The sequence below is a fragment of the Tupaia chinensis genome, unplaced genomic scaffold (assembly GCF_000334495.1).
Source record: "Tupaia chinensis unplaced genomic scaffold, TupChi_1.0 Scaffold000270_2, whole genome shotgun sequence".
NCBI classification, from domain to species: Eukaryota; Metazoa; Chordata; class Mammalia; order Scandentia; family Tupaiidae; genus Tupaia; species Tupaia belangeri.
In genome coordinates this window covers 3717474-3738419 of record NW_006159751.1, presented here as the reverse complement: position 1 = coordinate 3738419, position 20946 = coordinate 3717474, and the positions used below count along the sequence as shown (strand labels likewise).

At 41.6% G+C, this 20946-nt stretch overlaps 1 protein-coding gene across 6 annotated transcripts in view; it reads right to left on the bottom strand.

Moving 5' to 3' along the window:
* MAGI3 (membrane associated guanylate kinase, WW and PDZ domain containing 3) overlaps window positions 1–20946 on the bottom strand; it is a 302211-nt gene that overhangs the window by 45357 nt on the left and 235908 nt on the right. For 5 of the 6 annotated variants that reach the window (XM_014588240.2, XM_014588239.2, XM_006149615.3 and 2 more), the window contains exons 14-16: window positions 19211–19403; window positions 16078–16266; window positions 8215–8400 (exon numbers count right to left, since the gene is read on the bottom strand). In XM_014588240.2, coding sequence (XP_014443726.1) covers window positions 8215–8400; window positions 16078–16266; window positions 19211–19403 — 568 coding nt within the window. The remainder of the gene's footprint in view (window positions 1–8214; window positions 8401–16077; window positions 16267–19210; window positions 19404–20946) is intronic. The other variant, XM_006149616.3, reaches the window with a different exon arrangement.

Genomic DNA, 20946 nt, shown 5'->3' with positions numbered 1-20946 from the left:
GCTGGGAACCAGCAGTTAGCATAATGGCTATGTCGCTGGACTCCCATGTAGTCGACCGCGGTTTGCGTCCCGGACCTGGTGGCTTAAAACTCACGCCGGGCGCGTGTGCGTGCGTGCCCAAGATCCTGAGAAGAGAACGGAGAAGAGATTGCGGCGTGACCATTCCCCCAGGGGGTGATTTCTCGCTTTCTGTCTCTATGTCTCTCTCTGTCTGTCGGGTTGCCCTCGCCCTATAGCAAAAATCTCTCCAAAAAAAAAAGAATGCTAGGTCAGCCAGTGGCCTGAAGGTTGAGGTAGCTGGATCCCACGTGGCTAACTGTGAAGTTTGAGTCCTAGATCTGGTGGCTTGAGAAACATACCAGGCCCATGTGCATCCCAAAAGGAGAATGGAGGGGAGAAGATTGTGTGGCGTCCCCCTCTCTCCGGGTGTGTGTGTGTGTGTGTGTGTGTGTGTGTGTGTGTGTGTGTGTGTGATTTTTCCTTTCACATTCTCTCTGGTGAGAGCACACATCCTATAGCAAACTTTTAAAAAAGTACATGCAGGGGCCAGCAGGGGCTGTGGTTGAGGTGCTGGACTCCTACATGGCTGACTGCGGTTTGAGTCCCAGGCTTGCTTTCTCACTTTCCCTTTCTCTCTCTTTCTTGGTCTCTCTCTGGTGAATTAAAAACAACAACAACAACAATAATAACAATGAATATAATTAAATAAATAAATCTTTCTTTTTTCTTTTTTTTGAGAGGTTTTTGTTACAGGACGTGTGTGCTCACCAGAAAGACAGAGAGACAGAAAGCAAGAAATCACCCCCCAGGGGGGATGGCCATGCAGCAATCCTTTCTCTTTCATTCTCCTCTCGGAATCTTGGGCATGCACACGCATGCACCCAGTGTGAGTAAGCCACTGAGTCTGGGACTCGAACTGGGGTCGACTACATGGGAGTGCAGCAACATATCCACTATGCCAACTGCTGGTCCCTAAACAAATAAATCTTTCAAAAAAATAAATGCAAAAAGAAATTCATGTGATTCACTTTACTGTGATACTCACTTTATTGCGGTGGTCTGAAACCAAATCTGTAAATTAAGATATACCTGTACATCTCAATTAAAAAGAGAAAAGAGGATTTGCCAACTAAATGCTATGAGAAATTCTGGATCAGACCTTGAAACAGTAAAATGATATTAAAAAGAAAAGGACATCGGGACCAGCAGTTAGCATAATGGCTATGTCGCTGGACTCCCACATAGTCGACCATGGTTCATGTCCCAGATCCGGTGGCTTAAAACATGCTGGGCGCATGTGCGTGCGTGCCCAAGATCCCGAGAGGAGAATGGAGAAGGGACTGCAGCGTGACCATCCCCCCTAGGGGTGACTTCTTGCTTTCTGTCTCTCTGTCTTTCTCTGTCTGGCAAGCGCACGCACTCAATAGGAAAAACCTCTCAAAAAAAAAAAAAAAGTAAGAAAAGGACATGGGACCAGCAGTTAGCATACCAGCTATGTCGCTGGACTCCCATGTAGTCAACAGTGGTTCGAGTCACAGACCCGGTGGCTTAAACTCACACCGGGTGCATGTGCGTGCGTGCCCAAGATCCCAAGAGGAAAATGGAGGAGAAGGGATTGTGGCGTGGCCATCCCCCCCGGGGGGTGATTTCTCACCTTTCCATCTCTCTGTCTCTGTCTTTCTGGCAAGCGCATGCACCCTATAGCAAACCTCTCCAAAAAAAAAAAAAGAAAAAAAAGAGAACATGGTTCTGAGAAGAAAATCAGCATAAGATCTATGACATAATACTATTCATACAACTAAAAAATAAATGCCAACATACAATAAAAATGTACTTTAAAAGCCAGACAAATTAAACAAGCACATAAAACCTACTAGTATGGGTACCAGTGGGAGCAGTGAGAAAAACAAGACTGGAAAATAGAGACATATGAGAATAAAGTGACAAATAAAAGGGAAACAAAATAAAATGATGACAACACTACGACAGTCATCCAGTATGAGTCACTGGTAGCTTTTGGAAACTTATATTCACTCTTAAAAAATAAGATGAACATGACCTGACAAAAAATTAAAAACAAATTTTGAAAATGTAAACATTTCTTATAGGGGCTGGCTCTGTAGTGCAATGGTCATGCACTGCTCAAGAGAAGCCAGATCTCACACGGTGAATGCAGTTCAAATTCCCCATGCTGAGCATGCTGGGCACACCCGTGAGTGCCCCATACCCCACAGGCTGAAGGTCTGGAAGGAGGGAACTGTGTGACTAGACCCTATGGAAAGCTCTCATCTCTCTCCCCCGACTTCTCATTCACGTGTATACATGAGCACTCTATCATGAATCAAGAAAAAATATACCAACAACAGTACGCAGAAACTACTAGACTAGTCCATTTAGGTTTTGTATTTGAGAAGTATAGTGGTGGAAGTGGTGGTAGCACTATGGGGAAACGCCACAAATTAGAGAAAGCCCCAAGTCACAGCTATGATTTGACTTTATTGATTTATTTAGAGAAATTTTTGTTATAGGGTGCATGTGCTCACTGGAGAGACAGACAGAGAGACGGTAAGAAATCACCCTCCAGGGGGATGGCCATGCCGCATTCCCTTCTCCTCTAATCTCCTCTCGGGATTTTCATTCTCCTTTCTGGATTTTGGGCACGTACACACATGCACCCAGTGTGGGTGTCAAGCCTTCGGGTCTGGGAATTGAACCATGGTCAGCTGTGTGGGAGTCCAGCGCCTTAACCACTATGCAACCTGCTGGCCCTGATTTGATGGTTTTATAAGAGACACAACACTTTCCTTACATTTCATTGGCAAAATAGGTACAAATATTAAAGAGTATCTATTGTAGCAAAAGAGTTAGAAAAAGACAGAGAAACCACAGTTGCTCTTTTCCTAAGGTTGCCGTATTTTACCTATTAATAGTGAATGGCTTATGGAGAGCAGGGGAGCAGCATCAGATGGGAAGCCACGCAGCCTGGAGGTATTGATTTGAATGTGTGATTTCTGAAAATAGCTTTAGAGCTATAAATATTCTTCAACTCTTTAGTGCAGTTGATAGAGTTTATACTAAATTCAATGAGAAACTTGGAAGACTTACAAACTCCATGAATGAGATTTCTATTCATGGAGACTTTCTATTTTTCCTTAGAAAAGTAAGAAAGTCTGAATGTTTCCATAGTTTAATAAAAACTAGCATATAATAAAGTACGTAATCACTGGAACGTGATTTTGCACACCAAATGTGACTGTATTTTAGGAGGCTGTGCTACATATCACAGATATTTTAAGTGTATACATCTGCTAGGGTATTTCCTTTCGTCCTTGTATTTTTGCTGAATACTGACTGACATTATACAAGAACTCTCGAGTGTGTGGAGAAGTAGTTGGCTCAGACAAATACTTCGCAAAGAACTTTTACTCTAAGAAAAATGATGAGTAATTTTAGATAACATTTTACAGAAAACACCATTAACAACAAATGGTCGTTTTGAGAGAAAAATTATACTAAACGCAAGAAATGGTCTTTCGCTTACTAAAATATCTACCCCACAGTTACTCAAAGTGTGGTCTGTGAGGCAATCAGCAACAAGATACATAAAGATATTGAGAGTAAGCATTTAAAAAATCATGTAAGAATTTGACAGACAATTTTATGTCTTTGTTTTACTTTCCACTTAACTTTTATTATATTTCACAAAAATGTTGGTCTGAGATGGATTGGAAAAAACCACAGGTCCTTCTCTACAGGAGGTCGGATGGGTGCACATGACTGCTAGCCCTGCTACTGCTAAAGCGTCTCTCTCTTAGCGCCTCCTGCGTGCCTGGCGCGATAAGTGCACTACACGCACCACTCTCAGGACGCACCTTAAATGTTATTCCTTGTGGCACGGAGACCTGCTTTTCTCTGTGGGGCTCAGAACAATGTTAAAGCTAGAATGCAAGCTATAGAGATTACAGTAATGAAACCGAGAAAGAAATTTGACCAAATAGTAAACAACATTCAAAATAATTTTTCCATTCAAAAATGTTCTTGAGCACTTGACCAAGTGCCCAACATTGTTTTAGATCCTTGGGTTTTAGCACTGAGCATCACAAAATCACCAACTTCATAAATTTTATGATTTTAAATAATTAAATGAGGTCAGATAGAAATAGGCACAGTGAAGAAAAGGAAAGCAGGGTGAAAGAACAGAGAAGTACTATCAGAGGCGGGGTATTACACAGAAGTACTATCAGAGGCGGGGTATTACACAGAAGTACTATCAGAGGCGGGGTATTACACAGAAGTACTATCAGAGGCGGGGTATTACACAGAAGTACTATCAGAGGCGGGGTATTACACAGAAGTACTATCAGAGGCGGGGTATTACACAGAAGTACTATCAGAGGCGGGGTATTACACAGAAGTACTATCAGAGGCGGGGTATTACACAGAAGTACTATCAGAGGCGGGGTATTACACAGAAGTACTATCAGAGGCGGGGTATTACACAGAAGTACTATCAGAGGCGGGGTATTACACAGAAGTACTATCAGAGGCGGGGTATTACACAGAAGTACTATCAGAGGCGGGGTATTACACAGAAGTACTATCAGAGGCGGGGTATTACACAGAAGTACTATCAGAGGCGGGGTATTACACAGAAGTACTATCAGAGGCGGGGTATTACACAGAAGTACTATCAGAGGCGGGGTATTACACAGAAGTACTATCAGAGGCGGGGTATTACACAGAAGTACTATCAGAGGCGGGGTATTACACAGAAGTACTATCAGAGGCGGGGTATTACACAGAAGTACTATCAGAGGCGGGGTATTACACAGAAGTACTATCAGAGGCGGGGTATTACACAGAAGTACTATCAGAGGCGGGGTATTACACAGAAGTACTATCAGAGGCGGGGTATTACACAGAAGTACTATCAGAGGCGGGGTATTACACAGAAGTACTATCAGAGGCGGGGTATTACACAGAAGTACTATCAGAGGCGGGGTATTACACAGAAGTACTATCAGAGGCGGGGTATTACACAGAAGTACTATCAGAGGCGGGGTATTACACAGAAGTACTATCAGAGGCGGGGTATTACACAGAAGTACTATCAGAGGCGGGGTATTACACAGAAGTACTATCAGAGGCGGGGTATTACACAGAAGTACTATCAGAGGCGGGGTATTACACAGAAGTACTATCAGAGGCGGGGTATTACACAGAAGTACTATCAGAGGCGGGGTATTACACAGAAGTACTATCAGAGGCGGGGTATTACACAGAAGTACTATCAGAGGCGGGGTATTACACAGAAGTACTATCAGAGGCGGGGTATTACACAGAAGTACTATCAGAGGCGGGGTATTACACAGAAGTACTATCAGAGGCGGGGTATTACACAGAAGTACTATCAGAGGCGGGGTATTACACAGAAGTACTATCAGAGGCGGGGTATTACACAGAAGTACTATCAGAGGCGGGGTATTACACAGAAGTACTATCAGAGGCGGGGTATTACACAGAAGTACTATCAGAGGCGGGGTATTACACAGAAGTACTATCAGAGGCGGGGTATTACACAGAAGTACTATCAGAGGCGGGGTATTACACAGAAGTACTATCAGAGGCGGGGTATTACACAGAAGTACTATCAGAGGCGGGGTATTACACAGAAGTACTATCAGAGGCGGGGTATTACACAGAAGTACTATCAGAGGCGGGGTATTACAGATACTATGTTAAGGAAAGCACAGCAGCTAAAAACACAGGTTCTGGTGCCAAAATGCCTGATTTCAATACTGGTTTAACTATTCATTTTAGGACCATAGGCAAATTGTCTGCTCTGTGACTCGGTTTCCTCATCTCTAAGAATGCGAAAATAATAGTTGTGTATTGAGGATTGTTGTATTACAAGAGTTAATGGTGTATTAGGACCGTGTCTGCCACACGGTGGATACTTACTGAATGCTACGATTATTTTATTTGGAAGTGAGGTTTAAGCAGAAACCCAAATGAGATGAGCAGTTATGTAGGTAAAATAATGATAGTTATCATTACATGAACACTTTAGGGTATATATACAGCCTGCGCACACTACTCCCATTCTAAAGATAAAAAGTTGAAGATTAGAAATGTTCAGTAGCTTGTTTAAGTGAATAGGCACCAGTGAATTCCGTCAAAAAGCTTTATGTTGGGCCAGCAGGTAGTGTGGTAGGGAAGGCATTGGGTTGCACATGGTCCACTATGCAATTCAAGTCCTGGATCTGTCAGCTTGAATATCATGCCAGGTGTGCGTGCATGCGTGCCCAAAATCCTAAGAGGAGAATGGAGAAGAGAGCTTGCAGCTGGCTATCCCCCTCGAGGGATGATTTCTCACTTTCGCTTCTCCCTCCCTTTCTCTCTCTCTGTCTCTATCTGGTGAGCACATGTAGCAAAACTGAAAAGAAAAAAAAAAGCCTTATGTCTTCTGTTTGGTTTACATTTGCTTTTGCTTTAGCAATAGCACAGAATGGCTCAGAACTAAACCTCCAGACTTTATTAGTCCATTTAATCATTCTTTTGTTCAAAAAATATTTACGAAGCACCTACTACTATAGTTAACTAATATTTTGTCTTTAAAGATCAGATCATTTAAACAAGGGAATGTGATTCAAGAATAAGGTCTATTGGACAGCAGAGAGAGGTGAGCCACAGGATTTAGGAAGAGGCAGCTGAGTGCATAAAGGCCAAAGAGGCCTACTACGAGGTTTACAGAGAACATTGGGAGGTAAATTTGAAAGTTAGGCAAGGAGGGACCAGCAGTTAGCGTAATGGCTATGTCGCTGGACTCCCATGTAGTTGACCTGGTTTGAGTCCTGGACCCAGTGGCTTAAACTCACACCGGGCGCGTATGTGTGCATGCCCAAGATCCGGAGAGGAGAATGGAGGAGAAGGGATTGCAGCATGGCCATCCCCCTGGGGGGTGATTTCTCACTTTCTGTCTCTCTGTCTCTCTCTGTCTCTCTCTGTCTTTCTGGCAAGTGCACATGCCCTATAGCAAAAACCTCTCCAAAAAAAAGAGAAAAAAGTCAGGCAGAGAGCAAAATCCTAAAACCATGCCTGTGTAGAGAGTAGGGAAGCCCTGGAGCTCTAGGAGGAGGAATCAGCAGAGTCTGGGAAGAGTGCGGAGACAGATGGAGAAGGAAAGAGCAGAGACAGTGATGTCAGAGCACCTTGGGGCCTACTGGACCAAAAGGGGCTTCAGCGAGCAGCCAGGAGAGATGTCCGCACAGAAATACTGCGGGACCCTGCACAGAAAGATCCGTGCACTGCCTTAGAGACAAATGTGTGAGTGTGCGGTAGGAGCAGAGAACAAGGGTGGAATCAAGTAAAGGATAATCAAAAAAAAAGACCCAGAAATTGATTAGAGGGTCATGGGAAAAATGGAGCATAAACACACATTATAAGGAATTTAACATCAAAGATTGACACTTCATTATTCTGTTTTTGGTTTGTCTTCATTAGTTTTGCAAAATGGGGGGCGGGGGGAAGATGCGTGTTACAAAGTGGTTACCTTGTCATAAACAATGAACATGAACTAATTCAGAAATAGTTCCTGATTACAGATTCTTAAGAATCAAAAGGCAGCTTTAAAGCAAGGCATGGCACTAAGCATGCTGTGGGACACCAGGGCTGCAGGTGTGTGCTCTGTGCCCTTTGCTAGCCAGTCCTGCGCACTGCCCCACTGCCCCACTACCACTCTGCCCTTCTGCCCCGTTGCCCCTCTGTCCCATTTATAAAGCAACTGCCCCCCCCAGCCCCCAGCAAAGGCACACTATGCTACAGGCCTCCCGTAAAAGTCCAGATGTCAATAGTGACTTTCTTTGAACTCAAAATCAAGTACTTTCTCTCACTCCAATAGAGACTTACGACATTATTTTGAGAAAGTAAGATCTGAACAGTATTAGCAATCTTTCACTTCTGGATGCTTGCTTCTCTAGCACATAAATAAATGGCCACCACTCCCTAGCAGGATTGTTTTTCTTGAGCTGCTGACAACTTTATAATAAACTATCTTTTAAGTTCATTAAATGGAAAAGGCAAAGAACAAGACCCCAGGGTATATAAATGGTCCTGTCACTGCAGCCACTTGGCGATGCGGGAGGAAGCCGTGCCTGCCACAGGCTCTGGGCCTCTCAGATCAGCTTGGGGAAGGCGGGTCCTCCAGTTCCTTACCTTCTTCAGCAATGACCGTTAGTGTGACGGTGACACCAGCATCTTTGATCAGCTGTACAATGTTATCATGGGACAGCTCAACAATGGACTGCCCATTCACTGCAGAGATATGATCTCCAACTTTCAGCTTTCCACAGCGATCAGCTGGACTTCCTTCTATGACTCGGCCAATTTTATGAGGGATAACTATATGGAGAAAAAAATCCACGGTTTTTCAATTATTTAAGATAGCTGCTAGCATTAGATTTACTATCACTGTCATTATTTAAAATTTCAATATTGTAACATCAAAGAAAATTCTGAAAAAATACAGCAAGAAAAAAAGAAACAAAACCCACCCATCATCATCCTATCCAAAGTCAATTCCCTTCCCTACCACCTCCCACATTTGCCCACGCCTGCAGATACCCTTCGCATGGTTGTAGCCAGAGCCTGTATGTTGCTTTGCTGTGTTCCATTTACCAGAGCATTTTTCTCATTTTAAAGTCATCATTCTGCTTATCCTGTTGAAGGGTTGCTGATGTCACTGACACTGATAGCATTTCACTGACCTGATGACTCACTGTTTATTAATTCAGGCTACATTAAGTTTTGAGCTATTGGGTCATTAGAAAAGTTATGATGCACTGTTTGTATAGAAAAACATAGAAAAATATGCCATGACTTTTTCCAACAATCCAATATTTTAGAAACTGCTACACTGAGACTATCTTTGATTCTGTTGAAGGGGCAACTTAGTCCTATAAGGAAATAATAAATGTGTTAAGCTTAAGTTTAGGACTCAGTGGTTAGTGGTCAGAAATCCAGTTACAATGAAATAACTGATCATTAAAATGTATCATACTTAGTTCTAAAATTCAAAAAGCTGCATAGCATTAGAACATTAAATGTTTAATGTAAAGACTCTTTGGCTCATGGCTAAAATGCTACCCTGAAAGCACAAAGCTAAGTCTAACTCATTTGCAGGGACAATTCCTGATGCTCTACGGTATTGGTAGCTCATAATGCTGAGGGTTTTCCTAGACTATCAAGAGACTTTGCTGTTAGGTCATCAGCAAAATCATGATGCATTTTTGCATAGAAAAATGCATCATGACTTTCCCCATGACCTAATATTATCACAGTTTAAAATAAGTGCTTAGACAGTCAAGAATTCTTGTCAAACAAAATATCTTCCGCTGTGCAATAAAGGGACTGGTATTAGGAAACAAATTTTCTCTCTATGGTCTCTGAGAATCTCCTAGCCTAGGTCAGGAAACTTACAAGGCACTTGGGTTCCTGCTCACTACCAATTGGTATGAATAAGGATGGTTTATGTTCTTAAATGGCACTGTGAATTTGGCTTAATTTTCATAGTAAAACATGCTCCTTACTAGTATTTTTGAACCATATCTAGGAGTAAGTTAGGAACATTTTTGTTTTTTAGAGAGGTTTTTGCTATAGGGCACGTGCACTCTCTGGAGAGACAGCGACAAAAGAAATGGAAAGTGAGAAACCACCCTCCTCACCCTCCTGCAAGGGGGATGGCCACACTGCAATCCTTTCTCCTCCATTCTCCTCTTGGGATTTTGGGCATGCATGCACACGTGCCCAGCATGAGTTTGAAGCCGCCGGGTCAGGGACTTGAACCATGGTTGACTATGTGGGAGTCCAGTGATGTAACCATTATGCCATCTGCTAGTCCATAGTTAGGGACTTATTAATACATTTTCATTTGGACTGGAAAAGCTATTTTTGGTTCATTGATTTATTTCCCAACAGACATTACCTTGGTTTTGCTATGATTAAACAGTGGGAGATTTTTAATGTTAAAATGGAGGAAGTCAATGTTGGAAGCAAGTGCCTTTTAGCTCTGAATTGTACCAAGTACTTATTCCCTTTGCCTCACCAAGTAACTGGAAAAGTACCAGTGGTCTGGGCCATGTCTGATGGCAGGCAGTATTAGGAGCCGACTCTCTAGCAGTGTAACGGGTGGCATATCACAAACACATGGTGGTCCTGCAGCGACCTCTGGATTGACACCTTAGCTATTCCTGCTTATAGAAGATTCACTCAAACCCAGTGTTCATTCTAAATCCCGAGAAGAAAGTCATTCACATCCTTGGCACACTGAAAGGGGTTTGTTCAGACTTGGGAAAGCATCAGGCAGAGTTCATCTGGGAAGGCTCCCTGGTGCTCTTTCTCATCACGTGAACAATGTGGTAAAACGAGATTGGGAAACAGTGGTACGCAACTCCCTGAAGGGTTGTCTGGGTGAGAGAAGTTAAAAGCAGTCAGACTGGGGACCAGCAGTTGGCGTAATGGCTATGACGTTGGACTCTCATGTAGTTGACAGTGGTTCGAGTCCCAGACTCGGTGGCTAAAAATCACACTGGGCATGTGTATGTGCATGCCCAAAATCCTGAGAGGAGAATGGAGGAGAAGGGATTGCAGTGTGGTCATCCCTCCTGGGGGGTGATTTCTCTCTTTCTGTCTGCCTCTCTATGTCTTTCTGGAGAGTGCAAGCGCCCTATAGCAAAAACCTCTCAAAAGAAAAAAAAAAAAAAAGAAAAAAGAGAAGCAGTCAAACTGTTCCTGTCTTGTCATTTATAGCAATGCCACTAAATAGTTAAAAATAACAAACTGACCAGCAGAAATGAAACCTCTGATCATTCTCCCAAAGGACTGGGAAGGTTTCCAAGGTAACCTTTAAAGTACATGTAGCTATGGAAATACCTGAAGTCTGCCTTTGTTTCGTTGGTATACAAAGTCTGTGGGCATTTCCCAAAGGCCCACTTGTCCATCTTCATTCATTTTTGGCTTATGTCTGTCTCATAGTCTGTCTTGTCTGGTTACTAAAATCACTTTAGTGCTCTTAAAACATTTCTTTGCAGAAAAAGAAGAGACAGAAACTACATAGAAATGTCCTCTTCTCAAACAAAGCCTTTGCAACTAGGACTGAAATCTGTGTAAGAATACACTAAAAGCCATGAAGCACTGGTAAAGAAAAAATAGCTACGTCTTTTTTATCTTAAGTAGAGGCTTTTTCTAAGTACTCCATTTATTTAGCACTTAGACAAAGTGTGAGGATACTGGACCTCACTCCCTGATCTTTGAAAAAGTCAAGAGCAGAATCTCAGAATTTCATAACCCAAACCAGAGATGCTACAAGGAACTCTCCTGTGACATACATCATCAGAAAATGCACTGGGGCCAGCCCCACAGTGCAGCGGTTAAATGCTGTGCATAAGGAGCTAGATCCCATGTGGTCAACGGCAGCTCGAGTCCTGGCTTGAATGGCTTGAAAAACATGACAGGTGCATGTGTGTGTGTGCCTCAAATCCTGACAGGATGGGGAAAGGAGGACTGCAGCATGATCACGCCTGGCTGGGGCACTCTAGTGAGTGCATGTGCCCTCTGGCAAAAAAGGAAAGAATAAAAAAATTGAATTAGAAGAAAAATGCAATTGGCCCTGCCCTGTCGCCTAGTGGTTGGGGGAGCAGGATCCCATGTGGCTGACCACATAGTGCTAATCCTGTTCTCAGCAGCTTGGAAAACATGCTGGGCACGTGTGCTTGTGTACCCAAATTCCAACACAGTAGAGAAATGGAGGAAAAGGAATTGCAGCTTGACCATACCTGGGGAGAGGGCGTGCTTTCTCCCGCTCTCTCCCTTGTCTTTCTCTGGCAAGCACATGTATTCTCTAGCAAATTAGAAAAGAAAAAAGATAAAAAAAAGTAATCTCTGTTGAGCAGAGTTCTGAGGCCCATACAGGATGATCTGTTCTGACAGATGAGGCTCCTCCTTTACACTGTGCTAACTCTTTTCTGAAGCAAACCTTCTCTGTTACAGTTGGCAGCAACTGCTCAGTCTGTGAGCGCCCATCCATGCTTACCTCAGAACCTTCCTTCTATCTACATGAGATGAATGAAGTTCTAGAAAGATTGCTTGTAGGGCTCAGCGTTTTGTGAGAATATTAACTAGCATTTCAGTGAAATTATCAATTCTGGTTTGTACCATGACTGAAAATCTCAAGTACTTTATATAAAATTCATCAACAACTTGAGACTAATTTGCCATTCAGGCTGATGATTAATGAGCTGCAAACATTCATTTCCTGCTACACGTTAGCTGCTGCCTCAATCTTACATTTTAATTGGACTTTCTTTCCTATCTCATTATTAAGCACTGCCTAACTTTTTAAAGTTTCTTTTACAAAGTCTGTGGGCATTTCCCAAAGGCCCACTTGTCCATCTTCATTCATTTTTGGCTTATGTCTGTCTCATAGTCTGTCTTGTCTGGTTACTAAAATCACTTTAGTGCTCTTAAAACATTTCTTTGCAGAAAAAGAAGAGACAGAAACTACATAGAAATGTCCTCTTCTCAAACAAAGCCTTTGCAACTAGGACTGAAATCTGTGTAAGAATACACTAAAAGCCATGAAGCACTGGTAAAGAAAAAATAGCTACGTCTTTTTTATCTTAAGTAGAGGCTTTTTCTAAGTACTCCATTTATTTAGCACTTAGACAAAGTGTGAGGATACTGGACCTCACTCCCTGATCTTTGAAAAAGTCAAGAGCAGAATCTCAGAATTTCATAACCCAAACCAGAGATGCTACAAGGAACTCTCCTGTGACATACATCATCAGAAAATGCACTGGGGCCAGCCCCACAGTGCAGCGGTTAAATGCTGTGCATAAGGAGCTAGATCCCATGTGGTCAACGGCAGCTCGAGTCCTGGCTTGAATGGCTTGAAAAACATGACAGGTGCATGTGTGTGTGTGCCTCAAATCCTGACAGGATGGGGAAAGGAGGACTGCAGCATGATCACGCCTGGCTGGGGCACTCTAGTGAGTGCATGTGCCCTCTGGCAAAAAAGGAAAGAATAAAAAAATTGAATTAGAAGAAAAATGCAATTGGCCCTGCCCTGTCGCCTAGTGGTTGGGGGAGCAGGATCCCATGTGGCTGACCACATAGTGCTAATCCTGTTCTCAGCAGCTTGGAAAACATGCTGGGCACGTGTGCTTGTGTACCCAAATTCCAACACAGTAGAGAAATGGAGGAAAAGGAATTGCAGCTTGACCATACCTGGGGAGAGGGCGTGCTTTCTCCCGCTCTCTCCCTTGTCTTTCTCTGGCAAGCACATGTATTCTCTAGCAAATTAGAAAAGAAAAAAGATAAAAAAAAGTAATCTCTGTTGAGCAGAGTTCTGAGGCCCATACAGGATGATCTGTTCTGACAGATGAGGCTCCTCCTTTACACTGTGCTAACTCTTTTCTGAAGCAAACCTTCTCTGTTACAGTTGGCAGCAACTGCTCAGTCTGTGAGCGCCCATCCATGCTTACCTCAGAACCTTCCTTCTATCTACATGAGATGAATGAAGTTCTAGAAAGATTGCTTGTAGGGCTCAGCGTTTTGTGAGAATATTAACTAGCATTTCAGTGAAATTATCAATTCTGGTTTGTACCATGACTGAAAATCTCAAGTACTTTATATAAAATTCATCAACAACTTGAGACTAATTTGCCATTCAGGCTGATGATTAATGAGCTGCAAACATTCATTTCCTGCTACACGTTAGCTGCTGCCTCAATCTTACATTTTAATTGGACTTTCTTTCCTATCTCATTATTAAGCACTGCCTAACTTTTTAAAGTTTCTTTAAAAAAAAAAACAAGTCAAGAGACCATGGCAGTTTTGTAAACAGCAGAGGCTAGCATTTATTGAAGGACTGGGCGAGGGGCTTGGCATGCACTACCTCCTTCAGTCCTTACACTCACATAAGACAGGAGTGCTGTTATCATTCTTGTTCTACAAAAGGGGGTACGTGGGACCAGCAGTTAGCGTAATGGCTATGTCGCTGGACTCCCACGTAGACGACTGTGGTTCGCATCCCGGACCCGGTGGCTTAAAAACTCACGCCGTGCACATGTGCGTGAGTGCCCAAGATCCTGAGAGGAGAATGGAGGAGAAGGGATTGCGGCAATCACCCCTGGGGGGTGATTTCTCGCTTTCTGTTTCTCTGTCTCTGTCTGTCTGGTAAGCGCACGTGCCCTATAGCAAAAACCTCTAAAAATAAAAACCAAAACACAAAATTTAATACAAAATTTAAATATAAACGAATGTGAAATTATGGTTAAAGATATTTAAGTAACACAAATTTCTTTTTCTTTTTTTTTAAGGGAGGTTTTTGCTATAGGGCACGTGCACTCAACAGAAAGACAGAGAGAGACAGAAAGTGAGAAATCACCCCCCAGTGGGGGATGGCCATACTGCAATCCCTTCTCCTCCATTCTCCTCTTGGGATCTTGGGCATGCACGCACACATGCCCAGCGTGAGTTTAAGCCGCCAGGTCTGGGACTTGTACCACGGTCGAATACATGGGAGTCCTGAAACATAGCCACTATACTAACTGCTGGTCCCAGTAATACAAATTTTTAGCTGAAATTTTCTTTATTACTTAGTTTTATAGTGAACACCAGACTGTCTCCCCTAATTGCTGTAGAATTAAAAAGAGAATATCTTTAGTAATAAAAGGCGGTGAGTACCATCACACTGATTAATAACCCTTCAATACTTGTGTTAATCTAACTGCCTGGGATTCCTGTATGGTATTGGGATGACAATCTGATATTCAAAATGGTTGTTTTTGGAAGTACTGATTTCCAATGATACAACATGAAATTCACCTAAAGCTGCTTCCTTTCATTCTTCTGACACAGGCCATATAATCATTCTCACAGCATCAGTGACAGTTCTAGTTCCAAGCGTTGCCATAGCAACTGCTTTTGGAAAATGGAAACAAGTATCAGTGAGCAGTGACCTGATACTATAGTAATAACTCATCCATGTCACAGATTCTTCTTCCTTTACACCCTTGCACTAATTATAGCAAGGCTTTTGCAAATTGGTTTGGCTCACAACACTTTCCTGAACGAGCTTTCTTCTTTTACTGTGGTTTCAGTGACCACGTAGTCCAAAAGGATCTCATACCCACGATGTAATCAGATCCCCTGGCAAAGGCAATAGCGCATTTTCATGTGGCCAAAGATTCTTATCATGTGACTTGGAAAAATGAAGTTACCAGAAAAGCATGATACATACACTTCTATGAGTGGTTCTATCTAATTCAGTTGGATTTTATAATTATATTTAAAGATTATTATTTTTTAGAAATATTAAGAGAAGATAAAATTTTTAACTTACTGAATCACAAGAGGCCTGAACATATTAGATGTAATTCCTCCTCTGCTGACCAAACTGATACATGAGTATCAGATGAGAATATTGTGAAACTTGGTTCAAGATATTTTGAATACTTTTCAAAGGTCCTAACAAAACTTACCTTTTAGTAAAACATATATGAAAGGTAGGAATGCCTCATCATTCAAAAAGGGTATTTTATAGCTAGAACATGGTGATTATTATTAAATAATATAGATACACGATTTGAGACATATTTGGGTCAAGATTTTTCTATTAATCTATTTTGCTTCTTTCTCATTTGCTTTTAGTATTTAATTCATTTCTACATATTCAATTTCTCATAATTTAAAAAATCCTATGCCCTCATATTTAAAAAAAACACAGCATTGCATCTTTCATTAAATCCATCATGTCATATCCCTGTTCCACTGTCTCAGTATAATCTTAACGCAAACGGAGCTGCTAAGACTTACTTTGTGGGATCTGAGATGACAGATAAACCCGAAGCCTGAAAAGTTTGGCTCAGGTTACCCAATTTTGAAAAACAGAAAATATTCACCATTTTTAACAAGATAAATCTCTAAGGCAATTCATGTAGTTCCTAATTCTTAATGGTTTCATGAGCTCTAGTGGGAGGCTTCAGAAACGGAAGTGCAGGGAAAGACTACAGTCCTTACCTCCTGGAGGGGGTTTGTTTTTGGATGTGAGGATGACAAAGCCAAAACCTTCATTTTCTTTTCGTTGCAAGACAACATCATAGGCTTCCTGGGGGGCAGGCCTGGCAGGGACTTCTGCTCGGCTCAGGCGGGGAGATCCATTCTGGGCTGAAATGAAGGCCTGAGAGCTGTCATCCTCAGGTTGTTTCTCTATAATAAACACGATCAGTTTTGATATTTCTGGAACACCATGATTTTTCGAACTCAAGTATTTTGGTGCAAGCCCTCTCGAGAACAAAAAAGCACATACCCCCATATACACCCCATATACACCCCATATACATGCTCTAACACTACCTCACTTGAAAAGAAGTTTTTCAAACTTCTATGAGATTTGATAATAAGAAAATTCTTCTGGAAATTGTTTTAGTTCTGTCAACATTTATAACCTGACCAGTAAGTTTAACAAAAATAAATAACGAGGGACAACACATCGAACCTCCTTTTAAAATCCACTGTAGGGGCCGACAGGTGGCGTGGTGGTTAAAGGTGCTGGACTCCCACATGGCTGACCGTGATTCCAGTCCTTGACCCTGTGGCTTGCTTTCTCACTTCCTCCCCTCTCCCTGTCTGATCAAACTGGAAAATACTACTACTATTACTACTAAACTTAAATAAAATAATTTAAAAATGCACTGTAAATATAATTTAGCTCAGCGACTGCTGTTGGTTGGTATCTGGGAGGCCGCAGCACCAGGGCAGAAATGCCGCCCCATCACAACAGGGCTGCCTGCATGGGATGTGTCTTACAGCTGCAGCTTCCTGACTGACGCTGTCAGATGAGTTCATCATTAGCAGCCCTCAGCCTCTTCCCTCTCCCCTGATTCTGTCCATATGAACATAAATTCTCCTGGGCACAGATAAAGAAAGGCACATGGAGTATGTTGGGTCATCAAAAAAGTCATAACATTTTTTTGCATAGAACAACAAAGAAAAGTACATCACAGCTTTTCCAATGACCTAATATATGTCCCAGCAAATGGACAGTTAATCTACTCCTTTTTCTGCTATTCAAGGGTAACATGAGAATTTGAGAATAGTATTATTTTTAAAGGCATATTTTGTGCCTTTTGTGTACAAATCATTATTATTATATTTTTGGAGAGGTTTTTGGTATAGGGCGTGTGCCTCGCCAGAAAGACAGAGAGAGACAGAGAGACAAAGAGAGAGAAAGGACCCCCCGGAGGGATGGCCACACCTCAATCCCTTCTCCTCCATTCTCCTCTCAGGATCTTGGGCACGCACGCACATGCGCCCGGCACGAGCTTAAGCCACTGGGTCCGGGACTCAAACTGTGGTCGACTACATGGGAGTCCAGTGACATAGCCATTATACCAACTGCTGGTCCCACAAATCATTATTAAGAACAACCAGAACACAATACAATTGTGAAATATTTCATAAGGTCTCTTCTGGATCTAAGTGTACATAATTTTAAGAATACATTTTAGAATATTAACAAAATGATACTAGCATCCAGTCATTATTGAAAAATAAAGTTTACTTTGGTTATAGTGAATCAGCTAAATGTTTCTATTAATACTAAACTACCCTGAAACTTTTTCAAGATGATTCCCAGGTGAGAGCTGCCTTGCACATTTGTAATATCACGTTTTTATGGTATATAGCTATGTTCTGACTCTAGCCCAACGAAGTTGAGGCAGCACTGCACTGAAATCCATATGCATCTCTAAATGCTGTTATTTGCTGAAAGGCTGGCCTTTATTTTAGATGCTGCAATCAGAACCACAGCGCTGGGCCCGATGGTGGCACAGCAGTACATGACGTTCTGTGAGCTGACCATGTGGGAAGGTTCTGGATTCGCATCCAGAGACTTCCCTCAGGGTAAGCCCATGATCTGGGGCTGGCTGAGGGTGGAGGTAGATCATGATGTCAGGACCCTGTTGTAAGTTCTGTCTCTGTCCTTCTCTCCCCCTACCATCTTTCTTGCTATGGGAAGAAGTAAATAAATATACTTTAAAAATTTAAATAACAACATAGCGCTACACTTTTACGAGTGAGGTAAATGATCATCAAGTTAGTAAACAAGTACCGATGTTCACTCTGGGCTGGGCACATGCTCTTCTAGGTCTGGAGGACACAGCAGATAACTGACCCAATAAAAATCGATACCTTCATGAACTTACATTCTTATGCTTATCTTTTTGAAATTTTACAGTGGCAAGAACTGACAAAAAAAATCCTTTTTAATATTCACAAAGCTATTGAGAAAAGTATCCTAGTGCAATGGTTTAGACTCCACTCTGCAATTAAACTGTGATTTTAGTTCCGGCTCTACTCCTTACCAGCTATGTGTCTCTCCACCCTTTTGTGAAAAAAAATAGATACTAACCATATGTGTATTATGGTGTTGTGAGGATTAAAGAAAGTAAACTATGTATCTGGGACACAGTGAGCATTTAATAAATATTAAATTATATTAAAACTTCTCAAGTAGAAATATTCAACTATCCTTGAATATTGGGATTTAATCAGGATTCAAAATCTTTTGGTATTCAGCTAATGGACTATCTTGGCATGACTAAATAACCTTGTTATTTATTTAAAAATAGATTTAAATTGATAGTCTTACCTACAACCCACATTGGCAAAATTTATCAATATAATCTTAGTGTACATGCCCCAAATTTAATTCTCTCTCTTTTTAAAATTTGCTGTAGGGCATGTACACTCACCAGAGAGAGAGAGAGGGAAAGTGAGAAAATGCTCCCTGGGCCACACCACAACCCCTTCTCCTCCGTTCTCCTCTCAGGATTTTGGCATGCACATACGTGCATCTGGCATGTTTTTTAAAGAGGCTATGTTTGGGACTTGAATTGTGTAGTCGGCCATGTGGGGTCCAGTCACCTTAACTACTACACCATGCTGGCCCCAGATTCTCTTTTCTGATAGTAATGCTATTATTTCTGGATCCTTCTGACCTTCCATGAGCTTCTACAATGGGGCCCTGGATCACACCAAATTGGTTATCTCATATATTAAACATAATAACCTGCAAAACCACACAGAAAGTAGATTAAGTCTCTTTATCTGTTTCTGTTTTAACCTTTCAGAGCAGGTACAGCTCACATACCTCCATAGAAGATCTTTCTTCGGACGGTGAGTAGCACGTGGCCATTTCGAGCAGCAGTTGTCATCAGGTCCAAGACCTGTTTGTGTGATTTCCCTTTAACAGGAATTCCATCAATGCACATCAGCTCATCAGCTGCACGCAGCCGGCCATCCTTCTCAGCTGCTCCCAGAGGAATAATAGCCCCGATATATATCTGATAAAAGAACAAAGTGCAGGCTTGTCTACATCATCTACCAAGAGTTAAGGACCTTCTGAGTCAGCACTGTGCAAACCAACAGATTTTTGCAGTTCAACTACAAATGCAGTGACATTTAGAAAGCGCCCATTCTCTGAAGTGGCACTTTGAATAATCATGCTGTAGTTTGTAATCCCTCCTGAATCCTCAGAGTTGTGTACAAATAAGAGAAAATTCCAAGTTGTTCAATAACTCAAAAAACCCATCACCATCTCCATCACTACAATAAAACAAAACATTAAATTCAGAAAATGCAATTCTGTGGAGTAGCTACTACAAGTAAAGCAACAGGGGTCGCTCTTACGACGCTCCCATCATATCCGGCTACAAGCTGAGTGTCTAGAAAAGAGAAACGGTTCCTCTTCCTAAATCTCAACGCACGGGGTGGCCTCAGTTTACTTGCATCTAGGTGAGCAGACCTGGTTTATTCTGCTCATCAGCAATGAGATTCCTGTAATTAGGCAATCCTGAATGTTTGGGCTAGTTTGAAAGCTGCTAAAACCTTGTTTCAGATAAGAGAAGGGTTTCTCCTAAGCTGTTTAAAATAAATTTTTTAAATGTCTAAATGAACACTAACAATATAGACAAAATAGGAAACAATAAAACAAAATTAAACATACAGTTGTGCCTGGGTATCCTTGGGGGACTGGTTCCAGGACCGCCCATGGAAACCAAAATTCAGGGATGCTCAAGATCCTTATATAAAATGGCACAGTATCGGGCTAGCCCATGGCATGGTCATTAAGGCAGTTGGATCTCACATGGCTGACTGCATGACTGAGTCCTGGACTCTGCTGCTTGAGAAATATGCTGGGCATGTGTGCATGCATGTCCAAAATCCTGAAAGGGGGAAAAAAATGGGAGACATGGAATTGTGCCATGACCATTCCCATGAAGGGTGCTTTCTTATTCCTCCCACTCATCTCTCTCTCAATCCCTCTGGTGTGCACACAGTCTTCTGGTAAATTAAAAAAAAAAGGCAGAGCATTTGCATAATATATGTACATCCTCCAACACACTTTAAATACCTCTGAATTACTTATAATACTTAATACACTATAAATGCTATACAAATAGTTGTTATAGTATATATTTTTAATTTGCGTTAAAAACATTTTTTTCTTTTTTCAGATTTTTTTGAACATAAAAAGTTTAATGTTTAATTAAAATTTAACAAAATAGAAATTATTTCTAAAAATACCTCAGATACAGCATTGAAACCAGAATATACAGAGAACTAGAGCAGCTCACTCACAAAAATACTAATGATACGACTTTCCGATGGGCAGCTGGTCTGACCATACAACTCTTTTTTTTTTCTTTTTTAATTTATTTTTATTTATTTATTTACATTCATTCACTGTACATCATTATAGCATACAAAATGAAATACTTCCATTCACAGTACACTGTATATTGGCTCAATCAAGCACATCAACATATGTGTTATTGTCAACACATAATTTTCTATTTCTTGTTTTCTGTATATTTTGCCTTTTTT